Raw genomic sequence first — 23,058 nt, 5'->3', positions numbered from 1 at the left:
GGACTTGGTTGTTATACAACTGTACTAAAGTCATTTGCATCCCGTTCCAGTGTCTAGACATTAACCCCATCGAAAATTCATAGGTACACCTGAAGTTAAAAGTCGGGAATAGGTCGACCACTAACCTGGGGGACTAAATAAAATGCAATAAAATACCATTGGAATATGACATTCCGAAACTTATTTTTTAAATTCAGATACGTTTACAAGCTGTTTTTGATGTCAAATATGGGCATACGATATATTAGAACCAACTTTTCGAAAAATACCGTGAAAAACTGAAAAGTTGTGAATTTTGCAAATCTTTAGTTGACAGTGCAAATAATGATTTTTACTCATTTTTGTTAATTTTAAGAAAATGTTTAGTGAAAATTAAGTAACTATTTATTTTATTATATTTATAAACATGTGTAAGAATTATATTGTTAACAAAAATATTAATAATGATATTTATTTATACCAATAATATGATGTTTTATTTAAAATATTGTAATAAGTTTGGTTTGAATTTAAAAAAAAAAATAAATAAATAAAATAAAAATAATTCAATTTATATTTTTTATTATATTTTAAAGAGACTCCTCTACAATCTTGTTAAATTTTATATTTTTTAATTGGTATTTCGGTTGATGGATAGTTGATAACGATTTCGGGATGAATGACGATTTCGGATGTTTATGTTTTTTGCGGTAACTGGTTATTCGCTTGGACAAAGTTGGGGCACCGACTCCATAAACCGCAGCCGCTCTCCTAGCGCTATAATTTTTTTTGTATGGCCAACTTCAACGCCATTTCCAACCTTTTATCATATTCCTCAATCGAAATCGACGTATATTCTGCGCTTGTTTCTGGAATAAAAAAAAACACAATATAAAGGTAATTAGAAATATTAAAAAAATAAATAATAAAATAATAATACCATATGCAATTTGCGCCCTGTGAAATCTATTAACTTCATAAGGAATCTCAGGATCTGGTACATTTAGCGAAGCTGAGGAAGATTTATTACCCACAATAAATACTTCAAAACACTCTAGTATATCAAAATCTTTAGTCCCACTGTATTTTAGTAAAGTACTAGACTGAAAAATCAAAGCTAACCGCAAAGGATCATTTTACGAGCTATACTCGATACCTGTTATTGTTGTAGCAACGCAAATATGTTCGTTCATGTATTATTTCAGTTATTAGGTTATGCTTCCTCCGTATCCAGGCTAAACATAAAGCTGGACCTGGACTGGAAGATAAAGCTGGGATCTAAACAAATGTAGAGTGTTGTGTGGTCTCAATTCACATGCAGGGCATAAGTTAGGTATCGTGGCATCAATTCGGGACCAATCTTAACAGGGCTAAAACCACTCGTGTTTGCCTTGGCAGCTGGTGTTCTCCTGCTGCGATGGATGGGGTGGCGGTCCCCAAGTACGGCATTCACACTGCGTAGCGACATATTGCTTTTTAAGAGCTCAAAAAATGAGTTAGAGAATCGCACTACAGTTATTCTGAAATTTGTATCTATATTTTCGGTCTAAATTGGTTGTTGGCATTTAGGATTCCTAGTGACTATAATCTTCTCCGCCTAAAATTTTGTACTATATACATACGTGGGGCACTAAAAACCTTCTGGCCTAGGCAACACGCAGTGTCGCCAGGCGTCATTTGATTTTTTTTTTTTTTTTTTGGAAAGTTTGACAGTTTTAGCTTAAGAGTACTCAGGACAGTTTGACATACGACCATGTGTTGTGTTGTTTACAGTGACTTGAAAAAATCACTTTGCAAAAAAATGGAATTTACTTGTGAACATTTTCGTCCTATAATTTTTCACAAATTTCGACATGGATAATTACGACGGCAAAGTGCATCGTGCATCCTATCAAAGACATAAAATACAACAGGCCTAGTCATTTTTCTATGTCTTTGATCCTATATCACTATGAAAAACTGGCTTAATGAATTCAGTCGTGACCACACTCGCAAAAATACGAAGGTCATGAGGGTTGCCCAAAATCGACCGTTGTGCCAGAAAAAAATAAGCCGTGCGTGAACGGATAATGCAAGATGGCCATGTTATATACCGTGAGATAGAGGCATCTTTGGGCATTTCTTCCACCTACTAAGTTTTGGTATTGCATGAACACCTGCCCGAAAAAAATGGATTATTCTCTCTGGATCCGGCAAAATTGGTCAATCGCTCAAAATGGCTCTTTGGATGTGTGCAGAAAAAATTTGTATAAAAAAAGTTGGGGTGCCTCAAACGACAATTATAAAATCGTCACAGACGAATCTTGGATCAATACATAGAAGCCCGAAACAAAACAGGAATGCACCATTTGCGTCTTCGAAAGCGAGCCCAGTCCAACGAAAGCTGTTCATGGAAGAAGACCTTCTAAGCAAATGGTCCCCTGCTTCTTCGGCAAAACTGACCGTGTGTCGACTATACGGCTTGACGGTTAATTCTGAGTGTTGCACTACAATTTGTTTGCCTGAAGTCTCCTGAGAAATTCGAAAAACGAACAAGAGAAATCGAATCGTTCTGCATCATGATAATGCGAGCTCTCACACATCGATTCAAACCAGCGCCTGTTTGACCGGACAAAACGGGGATCCAATGACTTCATTTGATTGCATCAAGAAAAAAAGGCGAGGTCAACGATTTTCGTCGCCAGAAGATGTTGTAAAAGTGTTCAAAAACCATGTTTTGGAGATGTCTCAATCAAGCCACTGAAAACAACCCAACACATATCCTACGTACGCTTATGCTTGGTTTACATTACGAAATCCACTCGATTTCAACTGTCAATTCCTTTGCGTATACGTCAAATGAAAACTCATCCGAAACCCATTGGATTTCATTTGATGTTTCAGCAAAGGAATTGACAGTTGAAATCGAGTGGATTTCGTAAATGTAAACAAAGCATTAGGCTAAAAGCTGTCAAACATTCCAAAAAATGTCAAATGACGTCTGGTAACACTGCGTGTTGCCTAGGCCAGAAGGTTTTTTAGTGCCCTTGGAAAACCACTGGTTTTCAAATGTCAATTCCATAGCGCAAACGCCAAATAATAACGACATCGCCCAATTTCAGGTACATATTTTTTGACATAAATAAAAATTTGGGCCGGCCGAACTTACTTACTAATTCTTTACTCGTTGTTTTATAAAAAAAAATGTATCTTTAAATAACTGTTTATAAAATGTATCGAACGGAGTGCATTTTTCATGACTCTGTGTGGACTGCATCGAAACATGCAGTGAAATCCTGATTCCACATTGCACCACTTCCAATTCTTTTTGCTGGGATGTGGACTCACTGTACACGAGTTGTGAAAAAGACACCCATTTCACAAAATTGTAGCAGCAGTTGTGGAATAAATAAGATTAATTGATCCTTTTTTTAGTCCTTCCCTTCCAAAAACCCTGTTTTTTACTTTTTTGATCTGTGCGAATTACTGTAGTATGAAATTGAATTATTTGCCACTAAGGCGGCTAACATGAACCACTAGCAACGGCGTCCATTTTTAACGCATCAAACTTCTTCTGACGGCTTTGTTCTCTAAAGAGTATCTTGTCAGAAGTTGCTCGTGAAAAATTAAATTGTGTAAACGTCCAGTAGAGAGTAAACCGAACTTGCGAAAAAAAGTAGAACACACAGAAAAACGGGAAGAAAAAACAATTAGCAATAAACGCCTAACAATAAAGAAAAATCTGAAATTATCTACAAAAAAATTGCACAATAACTAAATTTTAAGAGATAAAGTGAAAACATTACGAATCGGAAGTCAATTTATCAATAAACAAGAAAAAAAGAAAGAAAAATTAAGCTGAAGGTGATTGATTTTTCTCGTAGTTTGCTGCTACCGTTATTGTCGTTGCCGTGAGTGTGTGTATATCTCGTTCGTTCGTTGGTCAATTGGTGCTAGTGGAGGTATTAAGGAGAAATCAAGCAGAGCAAAAGACAAAAAACTGGCAGCAATTCAGTCCGCTGCCTCGTCGTCGTAGTAATAACGAAATATAAATCCATTTCTCAAGTCTAAACTAGAGACTGAACCTTTTCTCCATTGATAAAATTGCGAGACAGACGACAGCATAACCATGGCCTTTGCAGGATTCAAGAAACAAATTAACAAAGCCAATCAGTATGTGACGGAAAAAATGGGTGGTGCAGAGGGCACCAAACTCGATTTGGATTTCGTGGAGATGGAACGCAAAACAGATGTAACTGTCGAATTGGTTGAGGAACTGCAGGTGAAGACCAAAGAATTCCTTCAGCCAAATCCCACGGCCAGAGCTAAGATGGCAGCCGTCAAGGGCATTTCGAAATTGTCTGGACAAGCAAAATCGAATACGTATCCTCAGCCCGAAGGCCTTTTGGCTGATTGCATGTTGACTTATGGCAAAAAGTTAGGTGAAGACAACAGCGTTTTTGCGCAGGCGCTAGTTGAGTTTGGCGAAGCACTGAGACAAATGGCCGATGTCAAATACTCACTGGATGACAATATCAAACAAAACTTCCTGGAACCACTGCATCACTTGCAAATGAAAGATTTGAAAGAGGTTATGCACCATCGAAAGAAGCTGCAGGGACGGCGACTTGACTTCGATTGCAAACGTCGCCGGCAGGCCAAAGATGATGAAATACGTAGTTCCGAGGAAAAGTTCGCTGAATCGTTGCACCTTGCCCAAATGGGTATGTTCAATTTGCTTGAGAATGACACCGAGCAAGTATCGCAACTGGTAACTTTTGCCGAGGCTCTATACGAATTTCACTCCCAGTGCGCTGATATTTTGCGCGGTCTGCAGGAAACGTTGCAAGAGAAACGGGAAGAAGCCGAATCGCGTCCTAAACCGGAATTTGTGCCCAAAACCTTACTCGATTTGAATTTGGACGGACCGGGCAATGACACGGAGAGCTCGGGCACACCAGCCCACCACAGGGCGGCTGGTGCTTCTCCGCTGCCATCGCCTATGCGTTCACCGGCAAAATCGATGGCCACAACACCGTCGCGACACCAGATGCAGCCCTATTGCCAGGCGTTGTACGATTTCGATCCGCAAAATCCCGGCGAGTTGGGCTTTAAAGAAAATGAAATTATTACGCTTCTGAGTCGCGTCGACGAAAATTGGTTTGAGGGCTCAGTCAACGGTCGCACTGGCTACTTTCCACAATCGTATGTGCAGGTAGTTGTACCACTACCAAATGGTAATTAAATACCAAAAAAAAACAACCCAAAAGGATTATGAATGATGCAACTAAATATCGAAGACGACAATGATGATGATGAAAAAGACTCAATCTCAACAAAATACAAACATCCAAACACCATGAGGCTTTTTCTCTCGATAATGAATATAATAATGATATTAATGATGATGATTATGCTAACAATGTTGATTTATGCATATTATATAGCTTCAATGATTATGATGATGACATGCAAAAGAAAATATATATTGGAAATGTAAGTTTTATATAAGACCATCTTATATTGTATTATGTATGTATTATTTGAGAGGAAAGGGAAGAGTAAAAATTAAATTCATGAATTTGTTCAGTGTCTATGGAACAAAAAAGTAAAATAAATTAAAAGAAAAAAAGAATTGGCAAACAATAACTAATTTTTAATGAAACCAAAAAACAAGAAAATTAATTCAAATTAAATTATTACAAAAACAACAACTTTAATTACAATTAAATTTTACAATTTAAATGTTAATTATAAACTACAAAAGAAAAAAGAAACTAAAACAAATTATGAAAAAATTGAGATAAAATCTAGCTAACAAAAAAAATGAAATTTTAAAAGAATCCAAGAACACAATAACAACAACATTTAGTCAAACATTTTTAAAATGATAAAAAAACGTGAAACAAAAATGCTTCAATTTTTTGTGACAAAAAGAGTTAACGACATTTATAAAATACTTTTTGGTTATTTTTTAATATTTATTTTTGTTAGTTAATGTAACTAAATAGTTTAGTTAGAGTTTACAATAGGTTTGGGGGTGAATTTTCTAAGGAGATATTTTTGCAAATATGTGACGTCATCAATTTTATTACGATTTCCAGATTAATTGATCTATTCTGACTTTGTATAATCAAGTCTTATCGCAAAAATAGACAATTTTTTATCAGATTTCTAATACATTCCAGAAATGTATATATGTAAGGGTCATTATCGATTGATTACACGGCTTTGTAGTAGATGAGAGTACTTTGCTTTGTTTCAATACAAAACTATTATGCGAATATTATCTCTAGTCTTCATATGTTTATAGATGGTGTTATTTTACTATCTACTCAGTGGTGAACTCAACATAGAACATGAATGTCATTAATGCTTCAATTTTTTTCGGTCCAAGGAATCGGAAATTTTTTCGATGGCTGTTGACTGACAGGGAAGAACTGTCACATTTTCAAGCAATGGAAATTTGAGCAAAAATGATATTCATTTTCAATAGTTAAGTCACTCTATGACCGATCTTTTTATAAACACACCAAGTACGTTTGGCTTAGCCGATTTATCATATGTTGACAAAATCTCTCTAGCATTATGTCAGGGATCGAGGCATCTACGTTCTCCCTCCCAAAGTTCACCAAGACCATTATTGTATGCTACAAGAAATGCATGTCATATCTGAAAACTACTGACTGTCCCCTTGTTTTACCTTCGTAGTAATCAGAAGGCATCTACTGCTCGCTGATTTTCCCAACGGCAGCTGAATATGAATGATTTCTACTTGAAGGACACTCTGAAGGTCCTTTTTCCCTTTTCCTATGTATCCAATACACACCATGATCCACATGAGAGAAGGAAATTTACAAACAAAAATAGATCTGTATTCTAATAGACGAAGGATGCAATTCAAAATTTTTAGTACATCATAGTACTCAACTCTTCTTTTTAATTCCCTCAGTGGAAAAATAGAAATTGTTTTTGAAAGAATTCGAGTTTTGTCTTCATATCAGAAGATACTGGTTTCACTGAGAGCCCTCAACCCTGGGGTTTTTCGATTTAGTCTTTCGAACTAGAAAATATATAATATAATAAAATATACCTACAAAATTGCGGAGATATTGAACAGAATGTAATGATGTTTTTATGTTATTAAAAACATTGGTTGCTGGAGGATCAGCTGAAGCGGGTCTGTAACCAGCTGTGCTGTCAAGTCCACATTTCCACTTTCGTCAGATAGGTAGGTGCTATTTAGCATGTTTTTTTTACTATGTTGTTTTCTAGGTCGTTCTCTCCTACTACTTCGGTTCTGTTGGGCGGGCGAAGGCAGACTTAAAACAGCCATGGTTCTATCCTTATGCTATTCAGCTGATGTTTCTTAGACAACCACAACTAAGTCTGCTGGGGTACAATCGCTTGACCCTTGACGGCACATGGCTTGCGGTTGCACCAACATCTTCCATCGATTGCACCAACATCTTCCATCGCCAGGGTTTTAACTTGCAGTGATGCCGAGTCCACTTTCCACCATTCTTCTACTTCCACTATTGTCAGATTGGTTGTTGTTGTAGCAGCATTTAACCCTACGTAGACGCATAGGTTGGGCAGCCGCTGGCCGAAACACTATGGTTCCGGGTCAATCCGGTACGAAAGAACCAGATGCCGTGGGATTGTGTCAGATATGGTTGGAATAATTAGTTTTCAGCTGGAGCACAATCGTTTGCCTTTGACGCCATATGTTTTGCCGTCACACCAACACCTGTCGCCTATATTACGGTCCTTCAGAGAAACTGTCCCAAGGTTAGATAACATGCTGGGTCAAACCTATCACGGGTCTATTCCCAGACAGAGTTGTCACTCGAAAGATTTAAGAATCCCCAGAATTCTGAACGAATGATGAATTACTCCTGGAAACCACGTCCAGGGAAGTTGTCAGTATCCTGTTGGGAACCAGTTTACAATTTCTGGGGTCTATTCCTCTCTGTCTCTTCATATCTTTGAAACCCGAATGATTGAACAATCGCCAGGATTCAGAGTGAATGAACCAATCCTAGATGTTATGGCCAGCAAAGTTGTCACTATTCTTCTGGAGGCCCCCACGTACCCCTGGCTAATTTTCTTCGAACCATTCGTCTAAACCTAATGCACCAAAGGTTTTGGAACGGAGTTAAAAGACTAGTTGATAACATTTCTTCATAACCTTTAGATCATGGCAAACTATTGCTTGGGTGTGTGTGCCTGTCCATAAGGTGATGATTCTAATGAATCGACAGCATTTTTTGTGTTGACGTACAGTCAAAACCTTCGACTCTACCAACCGACTAATCGCATTGTAAGAGATCAACAATGTTCCTTCTTCTGTTTCCCAAATGATGCCGCCTTTGGTTCTTGGGTCAAAATGGTTTGCTTGTACCAATCCAGATTTTTTTATGAGCACGTCAAAATTGAGCATAACCATCACGTAGTGCGGTCAAGTCCTTATACAGGTATTTCAATTCGGTTCCAATACGACCTGGTGTGGGTTGCCTGTCCACAAAATTCTCGCCAGGTTGCTCGTGGTGATAGAATACGATCTGGCACTGTGTTCGACCTTCAATAGGTAACGAACCATCATGACTGTTTGATCCAACGGTTGATATGTTTAGCTTCAACTGAAATGCGTAGCTAATGCTTTTATGTAAATTTTTCTGAAGCTATTTTGATGCTGGGAAATGCTTTCTCATCAAGGGGAAAGGAATATTCGCTACCCGTGGCAGTAGTGTAATAGACGTGTTCGATTTGCCGTGAACACCCTGCAAACTTTTGAGGATTTGGGAACAACTTGTGTGGTAAATGATAAATTAAAACACAATATTGACTTTAACGTGATTATAATGCACACAGATGAATGAGTTGTAATGGCTAAATTACTAACTAAGAATTTACAGGACAATTTTGAAAAAATTTACCAAATTTCGGCATGGTCATCGCTAAAATTCATACATTCTTGACCAACAAATTTAACAGACAAGATTCGGTTAATCTGTAGTTTTCGTGAGATTTCTTTATGATTTGAAAATAATATATGTATGTATATGTACTTATTGTATATTTCAATTCTGTTTTTTTATAATTTTACTATTTACTTTTAATTGTTATTGTTATAATTGAGATATTCGAATAGTGCCTGACATCGAATATTTCAATTATATCACTAAACAATCAGAACCGCCCCCAAAAATCTATAAGAATTTTTTTAAATAATTCCTTAAACCTCTCAAATGTATAAAATATACAATTTATATTTTTATTATATAATAAGAATTACTTTTAATGTGTCCATTCCAAATGATTTTTTTTTTCTTTCTGTAATTGCCACAAATAACAAATTAGAGTTTTTCGATTTATTTTTTTAAGAATATACCCAACCTTTACCTAACTAAATGAGATAAAAGAAAATTGTATTATTTTTCTATAATATTTAAAATGTCTTTAAACAGCAATCCTCAAACTTTATACAGAACACAAGAAACTACCAAAGTGATTTTACTTACCAGTCTTTTAAATGTTTACAATAGCGGTATTCACTCATCGTTGTAAAGTGGCATTGTAGATCTTGTACATGTTGTTAATATTGTAGATCTACAAGTGTTTACAATACCACAACAACAAAATACATGAAAGTTTAATTTACCACAGGGTTGTTAATTTACTCGACCTAAAAGTCTTGTAAACATTCCATTGTACTTTTACAAGGGCTAGCAGGCAGCTGATTGTTGTGCCGTTACTTTGTTGTGAGTTTTATTTTATGTTGGAGTTTTGTTTTTTTGGTGGAAAAATGGGAAAAATAAAAAGAATAAAAGATAATAAAATAATGGAGGCCAAGAAAAAAATATTTTTTTATGAAAAAAGTGTAATAAAACTGAAACTAAAAGATAGACTTACGACGACGTTAAGATGCTTTGATTTGTTTACGATATTCACAAAAAAGACATTCACACTTCATTGTAAAAAACCCTGGTACATATAGTACATTAACAAGAGTTGTAAATCTACCACAATGAGTGAATACCGCTTATGTGTATTTTTGACCTCATTGTTTATTATATTTCTTTATAAGCAAGCAGTTATGTGGGTACCGCATATAAAACACATATTTTGGACGCATACCCGTTACACATCATTAATTTATATTTTTTATTTTATATAGTGGCCATATCTACAAATGATAAAACACCTTAAAAAGTATGGACATTATCTATTTTTTTCTTTTGATATTTTGCCAATTTTTCAAAATCAATTTTATGCTGACTAAGTCTGCATCATCAACGTCATTATTGTCACCATCAAATTTGTCTATATTCTACATTGCAGATTTACACAGTGCAACAAAAGGAGATATTTTTAATTGTAGGCTAAGAGAGAATCTACTGTGTCAAAAGGTTGTCTAAGCCATAAATTGTATTTTTTTTTCAAAAGTTCAGCTTTTAGAGGCAATGTATGTTTTATTAAAAAATCATACGTGTATGTCTAGTTACTTTTTTGTAGCTTAGTGTAAAACACATAAAATGTTATTGCATTTTTTTGTATTTAGTATTTTTTGTTTACTGTGGTGTGTCGCCTACAATTTTATAAATATATTTTATTTATAAATTTTGTTTTGACACATTCCCTGTTGTATTTATATTGAACATTAAAAAATATGTTTTAAAAAATCCCTTACTTTTTATTGCAAGCTGTGAGAATTTGATTAAAAATTAGTCCAATACTGAAATTAAATGACATTGAAAACCACACAAAAATCAAAACAGTGATAATAACTGTGTCTGATTACTCGATATATGTGTAACAATTATTACAACATTTTAACAGGTGCAAATCTCGGCCACGGAAATAAAATTTTCTTTTAAATTGTAATTTTTTTCCACGTAAACAATGCAATTTTCGGAACTTCAGAGGCCCATATCTCGGGAAGTATGGACTTTGCTGAAAGGAGAGAAATAGAAGATGATGTTATAGAAGAAAGTGAAATATTTAGGAGGATAGAATTGAAGTAGAAGTTGGGAAAGAAAAGCTTAATTGTTCATTGTGGTACTGCAAATTCTTCTTGCTGCAGCCATTTCAGACTCATGGCAAAAAGAAGAAGACTTTTTGGTTCGGTTTCACAGAAGGATGGGAGAGACTGGATCGTGTGTTCACCTGTTATCCGTAGTCTTTTGCTCGTGAGCATTGGACAGCGGCACAGTAAATGTTCGATTGTCTCTAATTCTAGTAGTGTATGTTTTGTAGCTTTTGGAACCGCTCTTGGCCCTATGGGCTAGGTTCCCATTTATGAAAATAAATTGAATAAAATTGAATAAATTGAATTCCTCCTCATCCTCACAAAGTCTACAGTAGTCGGCGCCTTCGGTTCTATCCCATTTATAAGACATTGCTCTGATATTGCAGTGACCTGTGATTAGACCAACTATTAGTCTGAGTTCGATCTTTTTCAATGAAAGTAGAGATGATCTTCTGCGTTTGGAAAAGAGTGGCCAGATTGCTTTGGAAACCCTACAACCAGTTTCGTTTTGCCAAATCTGGCTAGCCTTATTCCGATAGCCCTGTTCTAACAGCCGCACAAGGGTGGCTTGACTGAGTTTTCGATAATGATATCTTGTGACTCTGATCCGCGGCGTGCCAATTCATCCGCCATTTCATTTCCTACAATTTTGCAGGGACCCAACACAGTGTTACTGCTGATTTTAATACTTTTAAACAGTCCAAAACAACTGCAAACTTGATGGAATAGGACATAAGTGATTTGAGGGCCGCCTGACTATCGACGTAATGTTCTTAATCAGTTATGCAGCTTTTTTGATTGCAAAAATCTCTTCTTGAAAAACACTACACTCTTTATTCAACTTAAAAGAGAGTTGAAGATTGAGGATGTCGCTGTATACACCTGCCTCTGTTCCATTTTCCATCTTAGATCCATCGGTATAGACCTCTATACCGTCTAGTGGTGGAGTGTTGTGGGTGGGTCCAGGCTTTTCTGTTGGGAATGTCCACAACTATTTGCTCGAAGTTCATTTGTGGTGATATGTAGTCACTTAAATCCTCCTTGCTCGTTGGCACATTCGTTCGGCTGAGAATCGCAGCGTGGCCCTGTTGGGAGCCGCACCACTGGTTAAGCTCCTTGAGACGTAAAGCGCTCTAAGATGCCTGCTCCTCTACAATGAGATCTAACGGAGTAAGATCCAACAGCACGTTAAGGGGTGCCTATGGAGTGCTCCTAGCAGCACCAGTTATGAGCATTGATGCTGCTCTTTGGACTCTGTTTATTTCACGCAGATATGATTTCTTGCCTAGAGCATTCCACCAAACTAGAGCTCCATAGGTGAGAATTGGGCGTACGACTGTCATAAAAACCCAGTGTATGACTTGTGGTCTCAGTCCCCAACTCTTACCAATGGAGTTCTTGCAAGTGTACAGTGCTATTAGTCCTCTCTTGGCGCGTTCTTCGACATTTCTTTTCCATGATAGCTGATGGTCCAGAATTATGCCTAGATATTTGGCTTCCAAAGAGAGCAATAAAGTGACACCATTTAGCGTTGGTAGAGTGATTGTATCAATTTTCCTCTTCCTTGTGAAAAGGACCAGCTCTGTTTTAGAGGGATTTACCCCTAGTCCGTTCCGATGGACCAAACCCACTAACTTGATAAGGGCTCCTTGCATGAAATCCGATATGGTCTGAGGGAATTTCCCACTTATCATCAAAACAACGTCATCGGCGTAAGCGGTGGTTTTAATACGAAGTTTGTCAAATTCTTGGAGCATTCCATTGATCACTAGGAGCCAAAGTAATGGAGAAAGTACTCCTCCTTGAGGTGTGCCTCTGGGGAAAGACTTCCTAATGGAATTATAGCCGATTCGCGAATTTATTATCCTACTACTAAGCATATTGTCAATCCAACTGATTAGAGTGAATTATGGATTAACTCCAAATTGATGTTATTAAAGGCTCCTTCTATATCTAAAAAGGCTATTAACGTAAAATTTGAGTTGTCCATATTCCTCTCGATAAACCCGACAACATCATTTAGAGCAGTTTCTACCGATTTGCCCTTAGTGTAGGCATGCTGGGCAGAACTGATAGATGAAATTGGTAGTTTGCCTCTAATTTCAAGGTCCAATAGTCTTTCCAAAGTTTTTAGCAGAAAGGATGACAGACTGATCGGCCTATAGTCTATTGGAATAGCGTGACTAGGTTTTCCTGCTTTAGGAATAAATGTCACTGTGACTTCTCTCCATAGAACCGGAATGTATGACAAAATCAAACACGCCTTGAAAATACTCTCCAGAGAAGGGATAAGCAACTCAGATGCATTCTGCATCATCGCCATCTGGTCCGGGAGATTTATAGGGTTTTAATTCTAGTGATTCTAGCAATGACTAGTGATGATGCCTACAGCAATTCTGATTTGCGAAGTGATCGAAGGGATGCAGTTCTAGGTCCTGAAATTACCGGCCAGATTGACTGTGATACCTTGCATCCAGGTTCCTCCTACCATAACTTTAATGTTATCTATATCTGGAACTTATTGAGTTCGTCGAGGAAGAAGAAAAGAGGTGCCTTGAAACAGTTCTCAACCTGAAGGTCAGGGGACTGGGAACTCCTTGTTACTAGTTCATCTTCGGACACGATACACACCGGCTTCCGCGTCTTCTTCCATGCGTCAGAGGATCTATTGGACCAAGGATGGTTAGGCCATTGCCTAACAGCAAAATCCCCCATATGTGACCTTTTCCTATTTTTTACAATACAGATAGATGTTAGAGAGTAATAGTCTGCCCTCATTCGATGTTAGTGTGTAGGCTTGGTTTAGCGGGTTCAAATGCCATGGCCCGAAATAAGTCACAAGTGGGCGACTAAATCAGGCGGCCAGTACGCGCACATAACAGAGGTGGATGGTAATCATACGATAGGTTCTTATGTCCCCGACGACTTCATAAGTATGAATATCCGTCTCTCTTCTATCCTTGGACCTCCCTCTCTAGATCATGAAGATCTATTCTGCATGCCTGCGCGGCGGTACCTATCCACTAGATGGTGATTTGGATAGTTTTGCATATAGCATCCATGCACATATTGTATCGATAACATCCTGTTGTGCCGATGCACCCGCAAAATCTTAGTCTCCACGTGTAAATAGTATACTGAAGACATGAGGAGAGACCCAATGGTTGTTGTTGTAGCAACGCATGTATGTTCGTTCGTGTCTTATTTCAGTTATCAAGTTCCTCTGTATCCAGACTCAAGAATTCTGCAACCTGGACTGGTTGCGTCCATAAAGAATGTGGAGACAGGTGAGTGGGGGTAACTGGGCAGTTGAATTAATGCAGAGTATCGTGTGGTCCCAATCCACATGCTGGGCATATGTTGGGTATCTGGCGTCAATTCTGGCCCAATACGAATTGAGGCGGCTGCATCGTCCGGATCTTAACTGAGCTAAAACCACTCGTGTTTGCCTTGGCAGCTGGCGTTCTTCTGCTGCGATGGATGGGGGATGGTTTCCAAGTACGGCATTCACACTGTATCTTCGTACTGCTTGCGCAACCATGTTGGTGTGAATGCGATTCAAGCCTGCCTGATAGGCTCGTTGATTTAGCGGTTCTCTTTTATACCTTTGGACCTCTCCCTCTAGATCATGAAGGTCTCTCCTGACGTGCCTGGATGGGGGGAGCCTCTCCATTAAATCGTGACAGGGATGCTCACTGCGGTAACACCCAAGCAGGTACTGCATCGACAACATCTTATTGTGCTGACGCACCGGTAAAACCTTCGCCTCTTCATGTAGATGGACCACTGGTGTCATGAGGAGGCACCCTGTTGCAGTCCTCAGGGCGTCATTCTGGCAGGTTTGAATCTTCTTCCACTGCGATGCGCTAAACTTGGCAGACCACGCTGGCGCCGCATAGCTTACCACAGACCGGCCTATTGCATTGTAGGTGGTCAACAAGGTTTCATTGTCAGCTGCCCAAGTATTGCCGGCCAGCGACTTGAGCACCTCGTTCCTACTTCTGATCTTATTGCAAATAGCTGTGGCATGCGCGGACGACTTGAACATGCTATCGAACGTTACACCTAGTATTTAAGGGTAGTTAGTGGTCGGAATCGGTGCACCATCGACCAATATGTTCAGTGGGAGCCTCATCTCAGCCGTCCATGTGGTGAACAGCGTGGCTGTGGATTAAGCGGCGGATATTTTCATATTCCTCAGATGGAAGAACTGCACTAGGACAGCTATGTAGACATTTAACCTATCACATATGTCATCAACGGTAGGACCCGACGCCAAGATCGTACAATCATCCGCATACATCACGATCTCTATGCCGTCCGGAGGGTGTGGAATTTCAGAAAGGTAGAGGTTAAACAGTTCCGGAGATATCACCCCTCCTTGGGGAACTCCCTGTTTCACTCTACGGGTTTTGGACTTCTTGTTTCTGAATTCTACAAACGACTGGCGTCCACACATATAGTTGATTACCCAACGTTTCAAACATGGCTGGATGTTAGTCTTATCTACATCCTCGAAAAGCTTGGCGTGGTTGACGGTATCGAAAGCCTTCGATAGGTCAAGAGCCACCATGACTGTTCGGTCGCACGGCCTTTTCTGGTTCAATCCTTTACTGATATGTGTGGATATGGCGTCTAATGCTGTTGTAGTACTATGCATTTTCCGAAATCCATGTTGATGTTGGGCAACTGGAAAACACCTTCTCATCGTGGGGAGAAGAAGCGCCTCTAGGATCTTTGCTACTGGCGACAGAAGTGAAATCGGCCTGTACGATTCACCTCTGCTGGCATCATTGCCATGCTTCAGTAGCGGGACCACCCTGCCAACTTCCCAGGCATCCGGTACAACATGGGTGGCTAACGATAGGTTGAGAACACTTGTTAAATACTCAACTCCAGGTTCATCCAGCTGCTTAAGCATTACCATCGATATTCGGGGCGGGCCCAACGCTTTGGATGATTTAGCGTTTCGGATGGCATCTGCAACATCGGTCATCGTAAATTGTGGTGATACCTCCTCGGCTGGAAGAACTCTTATACGGCGTAGTACACTTCTCTTCGCCCTATCACTCTTGGGGTGCTCTATGAACTGCCGGTTAAAATAACACGCGCACCTCTTTGGGTCAGTTACTGTCACGCCGTTGAAAGTAACAGCCGTTCTGTCATCCTACTTTTCCGGACTCGAGAGTCATTAATCAGACCTGGTGCCACAATGGTGATATCTGGCGAGCTATGGCAGTTTCCTCTAATCCTCGTAGGAGCGTCTTCATTCACCGCGCAAAACGTGGAGCTATCGATTTGCTCTGCCAGCGCTGTAACCCTCTGGTCATTACCTAGGACGGAGTGCAAAAGCTCATGATGAGCATTGAAGTCCCCTAGCACCAGACGGTTATCGCCCTCTAAAAGCAAACTAATATTGGGCATATAACGCCCATTAAGCAGCTCTACTTCGGCAGTACCACACTATACTACTACCCCCATACACTCCATGTATGGGTCACTAGAGCCAAGCTCAAGCGAGATAGGTCTGTACTGGACAGACTGGTGTATTAGGAAGGCAAGTCCCCAATGGTTGTTCTTAGGGCTGCATACTGGCAAGTTTGCAAGTTTTTCCATTGCGTATCAGTTACGTTGTCAAACCACACATTAGCGTAGCATAGCTTACCACAGATCGGCCTATAGCGTTGTATGCAGTTAAAAGGGTTTCTTTATCTGGTCCCCAAGTGCTGCCGGCTAGGGACTTAAGGAACTTGTTCCTACTTCTCATCTTAACGCAGATATCTGTGGCATGAGCGGAAGACTTGTATAACCTATCGAATGTGATCCCAGGACTTTGGTGTAGTTAGTGGTCGGAATTACATTACATTCAGTGGCAACTTCATTTCCGCCGTAAATGTAGTGAACAGTGTGGCGGTTGACTTCTGGTTGAGACCTTGGCTAATATGTATAGAAATAGAGTGCAGCGCTTTTGTGGTACTATACTACATCCGGAACCCGTGTTGATGATCGGCAAGGAATAACACGCTCTGATACTGGCGACAAAACTGAGATTCAGGTAATCGACTCCTATTTTATCGCCTTTGAAATTCCGTCAGGTTTGTACCTCGGATAACATCTAAAACATCACCCATCGAAAATTGTGGTGTTTCCTCCTTGTGGTGGAAACCTTTTCGGATATGTAACAACCACGCCGTTAAACATGGCAGATGTCCAATCACCTTTTTTCCAGGGTTAGGGTGTTTTCCACAATTTACTTATGCTCCTTTTTCTGCTTGTACTCACCGTTGACTTCCATTGTCGACTCCTCGGGTCGCTGCGGTTCATACGGCGAAGCTCATCACGCTCATTCGCTAATCGTGTCGCCTTTGTTGCGAAATTGGGCCATATCCCAGTTATAAGACCAGCAGGAATATAGCTAGCGGCTGAAGCAGTGATGATGTCTCGGAAATGAGTTGGAGAAACGTCACTTAGCCCATACTAGTTGTTGTTGTTGTAACAATGTTTTATTATAATGTTTGTATGTTCGTTCTCCTGTTCAATCTGGCTCTGGGTCTATCTCCAGTTCCAGGAAGTTGGCTACTTCGATGTGATGTAACCACAGATCCACTGGAGTCAGATGAGTAGGCTTGGCGGGGCAGTTGAATAGGTGCTTAGTATCGTACGGGCCCATGCCGCATACTGGGCAGATGTCTTGCACGGTGCGATCGATTCCCGCCCAATAGGAATTTAGGCGACTGCAATATCCCGAGCGTAATTGAGCCAAAACTACTCTGGTTTGTCGTGGAAGCAGCACACAATAATTACGTATAGTCTTAGCAACTGTGTCCGTGTGTCCGCTGTTCAAACCTGCCTGATATGCCTGTTGATCTAGAGGTCCTCTCCTATATTGTTGGACCGTCGTCTCTAGAGCGTGAATATCCTTCTTGATATGCCTGGGTGTATCGGTGGCCAGCAGATGGTGATTGGGATGGCTCTCACGGTAACACCCGAGCAAGTACTGCAACGGTAGCCTCTCATTATGTTGTCGTACTGGAAGAATCTTTGCCTCCTCATGTAGATGGTCCACTGTAGATTTGAGGAAGCACCCTGTTGCTGTTCTCAGGGCGGCGTTCTGACAAATTTGAATCTTATCCCACTGCGTGTCACGTAAATTCGGGGACCAAACTGGCGCCGCATAGCTTACCACAGACCGACCTATCGCTTTTTACGTGGCCAACAAGGTTTCTTTATCTGCACCCCAAGTGCTGCCGGCTAGGGACTTAGGACCTTGTTCCTACATTTCAGTTTATCGCAGATAGCTGTGGCATGCGCGGACGACGTGAAAGTGGTGTCGAATGTGACCCCTAAGATTTTGAGACAGTTTGTGGTCGGAATTCTGCTCCCATCGACCCTGATATTCAACTCTCTTCTATACTGCGCCGTCCATGTGGTGAACAGATTGGCCGTCGATTTAGTGGCGGATATCTGACGCCAGGATCGTACAATCATCCGCATACGTTAGGATCTCAATGCCGTCTGGATGTGGGCGGAATACAGGAAAGGTAGAGGTTAAACAGTTCCGGAGATATCACCCCTCCTTGGGTAACTCGCTGTTTCAATCTACGGGGCTTGAATTTCTTGTTCCTGAATTCCACATATGACTGGCGACCACACATAATGTTAGTTGATTATCCAACGTTTTAGACTTGGCCGGAGGGTTGTCTGCTCGATGTCCTCGAACAGCGTGGACTGCTTGACAGTATCAAAGGCATTTGATAAGTCGAGTGCCACCATCACTGTTCTATCACGCAGCCGCTCCTGGTTGAGTCCTCGACAAATATGTGGAGATGGCGTGCAGCGCTGTTGTCGTGCTGTGCTGCTTACGGAATCCAGGTCCAACGCTTTGGATGATTTAGCGTTCCTGATGGCATTCGCAACATCATCCATTGTAAACTGTGGTGGTTCATCCTCGGCAGGAAGAGATCTAATGCGACGTAACACTCTTCTCTTCGCCCTGTCACTCTCGGGGTGCTCAACAAACTGTCGATTGAAGTAACTTGCAGTCAACGTAACGTCGCCAAACGTGACTGTGGTCCTCTCATCCCTCCTTCCGGGGTTCGAGAGTGACTTAACCGTTGTCCATAATTTGCTTATACCGGCTCTAATGTTGCAACTCGTCAGGTGATTTAACCACTTGTTCCGCTTATGTTCGCCGACCAGCCTGTTAACTTCCAGTGTCAGCTCCCTGACTCTGGGGTCGTCGAGGTTGGTTCGACGAAGCTCATCACGCTCATTTGTTAATCCCGTCGCCTCTGCTGGGAAATTTGGTCTTACTTCGGGTATTCGACCAGCAGGTATATGGTGAGCGGCTGCAGCATTGATGATGTCTCGGAACGTCCTTTCCGGTACCCGAACATCAGAAGGATTGGGCAATTCTCTGAAGCAGTGATTGGTGAACTCTCTGAAACTCGGCCAATCAGCTTTCCCATGATTGACCGAATGTGCGGCGTTCGGAGGTGATGAAATCGGGTGGTCTGCCGATGTAGGCAATTATGTATTTTGTTCGTTGTTCATATTGTATAATTTTTTGGGGAGAGTTACTTCAGTGCTTTCCCGAGGCCTTCTAAAGGGTTTATAGTTTTCCATCTAGTTTCAGCCGCTCCTCTTGGAGTTCAGACGCTGTTTGCTGTCGCTTTACTTAAACACAAACGCAGCTACCTGTTGGCCCGCGAGACGCATTTGATTTCTGTCTTACCATCCATATCTGGGAAGCATTCCCCTATCCCCCACCTGGGGACGCGTTCATTAGAGGGGTTACAGTTTCTTGACGAATAGTTGGTTCAATTGTCTTTGCTGGATTCCATTGTGAGAGTTACTAGGGCACATTGCATCAGTTCCGATTGCGTAGGCAACATTTCTCCACTAATTAGGATGATAACATCATCTGCATAGGCAATGCTTAAAGTTGGGTAATCTAGTTCCTAATTCCTTGTACTAGTTCCAAAACGTATGAGTAACATTATATAATGTAACGTGTGATATTAAGTATACGCAGTTTGTTTATAGAAAAAGTGTGGGCATTAGAACTGTAAAGTGAACTAAATAGTTCCATATCAATATCAATGAGTCATTAATTGGAAGAAGGCACATATTAGGGAAAATATTGTGTTAATCCATTGTCCAGGGTTCCTGATTTTGGTAAGAACCATTTATGGATTACTTCCAAACAGGGGAATAATGGAATAGACTTTTCTAACTATAGAAATATGGAAAATAGGAGAAACCTTATTATCTGTTATGTTTTCAAATGGTTTCCAACCATTAAAATAGTTACCCAGCTCACCCGGAATGGTGTTGAAATGCATTTCTTCATTGATGTTTTAAAAAGAGTCTTCTCAAACTCCACCTGTTAAGTCAACATTTTAATTGTTCAAAATGTTTAATGTCATCGTTGAAATCAATTTTGCGCATTCTTTGCTCAAAAATACATATACATGCACACATATAATATAAATATTTTTATTTTTGTTGTTATAATTTTTTAATTTATTTTTCTTTTTCTCTTTTTTTGCTTATCCTTTACAGATTCCATCATTCGGCCCGATATTGCCATATCCATAGTATATAAACAAATTATTGCGTTTTTAAATAATTTTTTTGTTTTGTTATTCATATTAAAAATTAAAAATATTTTTAATAATTTTAAGGCCTACCACCTTAGACATAAGGATTATTTTGCGCTTATTTCCATCACATACCCTACATTACCTGGTAACTGCTTGTTTACAAGGCAAAATATTTATGCGTTTTTTATATATACAAAAAATAAACCAATAAAAACAAATCAAATCAAAATTCTATGGTCCTGATCCTCCTTTTCTCCTTTACTACAACAATTCTCTCTACCTTTATTAATTATATTATCATAAATGTGTGTTGTTTATTTTGTTATTTATTATTATGTATTATTAAAAAAATTATATTAAATTATACAATATATGGAATTATTAAGGCTAAAAATTTAAATTAAAATTAATTATTAATAATAATCTAAATTATATACATGTATATTTATTAATAAAAACAAGAAAAAAAAACAATAAAAAAAATATATTTATTATAAAAAACAAAGAAGACAACAAACTCTTTTGGGAGTTTTTAGGTTAACCCAAATAGACAAATGACAAATGGTCAATAAAAGGCTCCTAGATAAACAAACACATAACGAAGATTAAGAAAAAAATGAAAACAGCAACAACATATAACACCTAAAACAATACCTTATTTATTATATCTTTAAACGAAAACCCAAAAATTACCAATAACTTATAATTAACCAAAAAACAAATATTAACAAAAAAAGACACAATACCAATGTCTAAAACCTTTTTCCCATCTCCCCCTCCTAAAATTTAACAATAATAAATCTGAATGGACAACAACAAAAGAAAAATAAACAAAAAACCAAACAGTCTCATGTTGGAATATTAATTATACAACATTATTATATATTATACACCTATTAAACTACTTATATAATATCTATTAAACAATTAAATAAAATAACAACAAGAAAACAATAATATTTATAATATAACAGCAACAACAAAATAAACCTATTAATGAACAACGTTTGGACTCATGTATGGAAAAACAGAGATATTATATTAACAGAGTTTCGCTAAGGAGGTATATCCTTAATCCTTATTAGGCCTATCTATACAACAACAATAATAAAGAAAACAATATACTCCGCATAGAATTACAGCAACAGCAAACAAAAGAAAAAGAAAAAAAGACAAAGACAAGAAGTAAAAGCAAAACCACAAAATAAAAATAAAACAAATTGTGTATGATTTATGATATAATGAAATAACGGTACTTTTTGGGATTTAAACCACAAATGAACTCAAAACAATAATAATTGTAATTTTCAAATAAAAAAGAGATAAATAAATTAATAACAACAAACATAAGAAAACTAACACAGTTATATTTATTAAAAGTAATATTGAAACAAAAAAAAAATAAAACAAACAATTATTATTAAACAATAGTTTTCATTTTGTAGAAATATTATAAACGAAAGAAAGTTTAGTTACCATTGCACACTGGTCCCAACCTGCGACAAAAATCGAAAAATCGATATCAGCAAATCTCTGCGACAATTCAGCAAATTTTCTCTAAACATATTATATTTTAACCCATTTCGTACTTGGTGTTCGAATTTTCGAACAGTAAAATCACTTTTTTCAAAAAAATATTTATGGATGAAAACGGTTAAATTTTAAACAAGTTTTGGTATATGTATAAAGTCTAATCTGTCAGCAAATAAAAAAATTGTTCCCTTGAAAACCATCGATCAGTGTTTTTTCAAACTTGTGAACTCTATTAAATCCAAAAGGCACAATTCGCCAAAAAAAAATATATTTTAAAATGATAAGGCCATGTTTATATTATAGACTTTTGCATGGTTAACCTTCATAATGAGGATTTATATGACGTATACGCAAAGGAATTGACATTTGAAACCCAGTGGGTTTGTTAAATCCGGTTAAATATAAACATACTATAAGTTCAGTGGAAAGATCTGTATAATCGGTAAATTATTTTAGGTTTAACGCGTATTTTCGATTGCCAAAGGATGCCGTAGTTTACATTGTGGAAACGTTAAAGGATGACTTCAAAGTAAGTTAGTGCGTTGCGTTGAGATTTTTTGCGGAGGGAAGTTTACAAAAGTCCCATGACAATGATTACAACAATTACACTGCTCAATCTATATTGTCGAACGTATTGAAGGAAGTTGTCCACTTGATAGATGACAAATTGTGACAAATCGTTCGAAGTTGAAGGAGGAGGAAAAAAGACAAAACAAAAATCATTTTTAATCAAAAAAGAAATTCCCTGGTGTAGTCGGCTGTATAGATGGAACCCATGTGCACATTGGATTTGCACTCAATTTATCAATTAATATTTCAAACTGTTGTTATTTTCACCATATTTTTTGATACAAAAAACTAGTTAGTCATGCAAATAATCAAGAATTGTTAAGAAAATATTTTTTCCTTTCAATTTTAGTTCTTGTTTCT

General features: G+C 38.5%; 1 protein-coding gene and 1 long non-coding RNA gene across 2 annotated transcripts in view; one reads left to right on the top strand and one right to left on the bottom strand.

The window, feature by feature from the left end:
• Positions 1–584: 584 nt before the first annotated feature.
• Positions 585–23,058, bottom strand: part of LOC141389986 (uncharacterized) — a 35,953-nt gene continuing 13,479 nt past the window's right edge. The window contains exon 3 of the long non-coding RNA XR_012409241.1: positions 585–848. This is a non-coding gene — a long non-coding RNA (uncharacterized lncRNA). The remainder of the gene's footprint in view (positions 849–23,058) is intronic.
• Positions 3,544–21,815, top strand: EndoA (SH3 domain containing GRB2 like, endophilin-A). Its single transcript, XM_073962350.1, has 2 exons — positions 3,544–5,454; positions 20,555–21,815. Exon 1 carries the CDS (start codon positions 4,088–4,090, stop codon positions 5,201–5,203), a length of 1,116 nt encoding a protein of 371 aa, XP_073818451.1. The 5' UTR covers positions 3,544–4,087; the 3' UTR covers positions 5,204–5,454; positions 20,555–21,815.

The sequence above is a fragment of the Musca autumnalis genome, unplaced genomic scaffold (genome assembly GCF_047663935.1).
Source record: "Musca autumnalis isolate F117 unplaced genomic scaffold, ASM4766393v1 scaffold_1, whole genome shotgun sequence".
In the NCBI taxonomy this organism is placed as follows: domain Eukaryota; kingdom Metazoa; phylum Arthropoda; class Insecta; order Diptera; family Muscidae; genus Musca; species Musca autumnalis.
The sequence above is the reverse complement of the archived record's forward strand: the minus strand, read 5'-3'. Positions and strand labels throughout refer to the sequence as shown.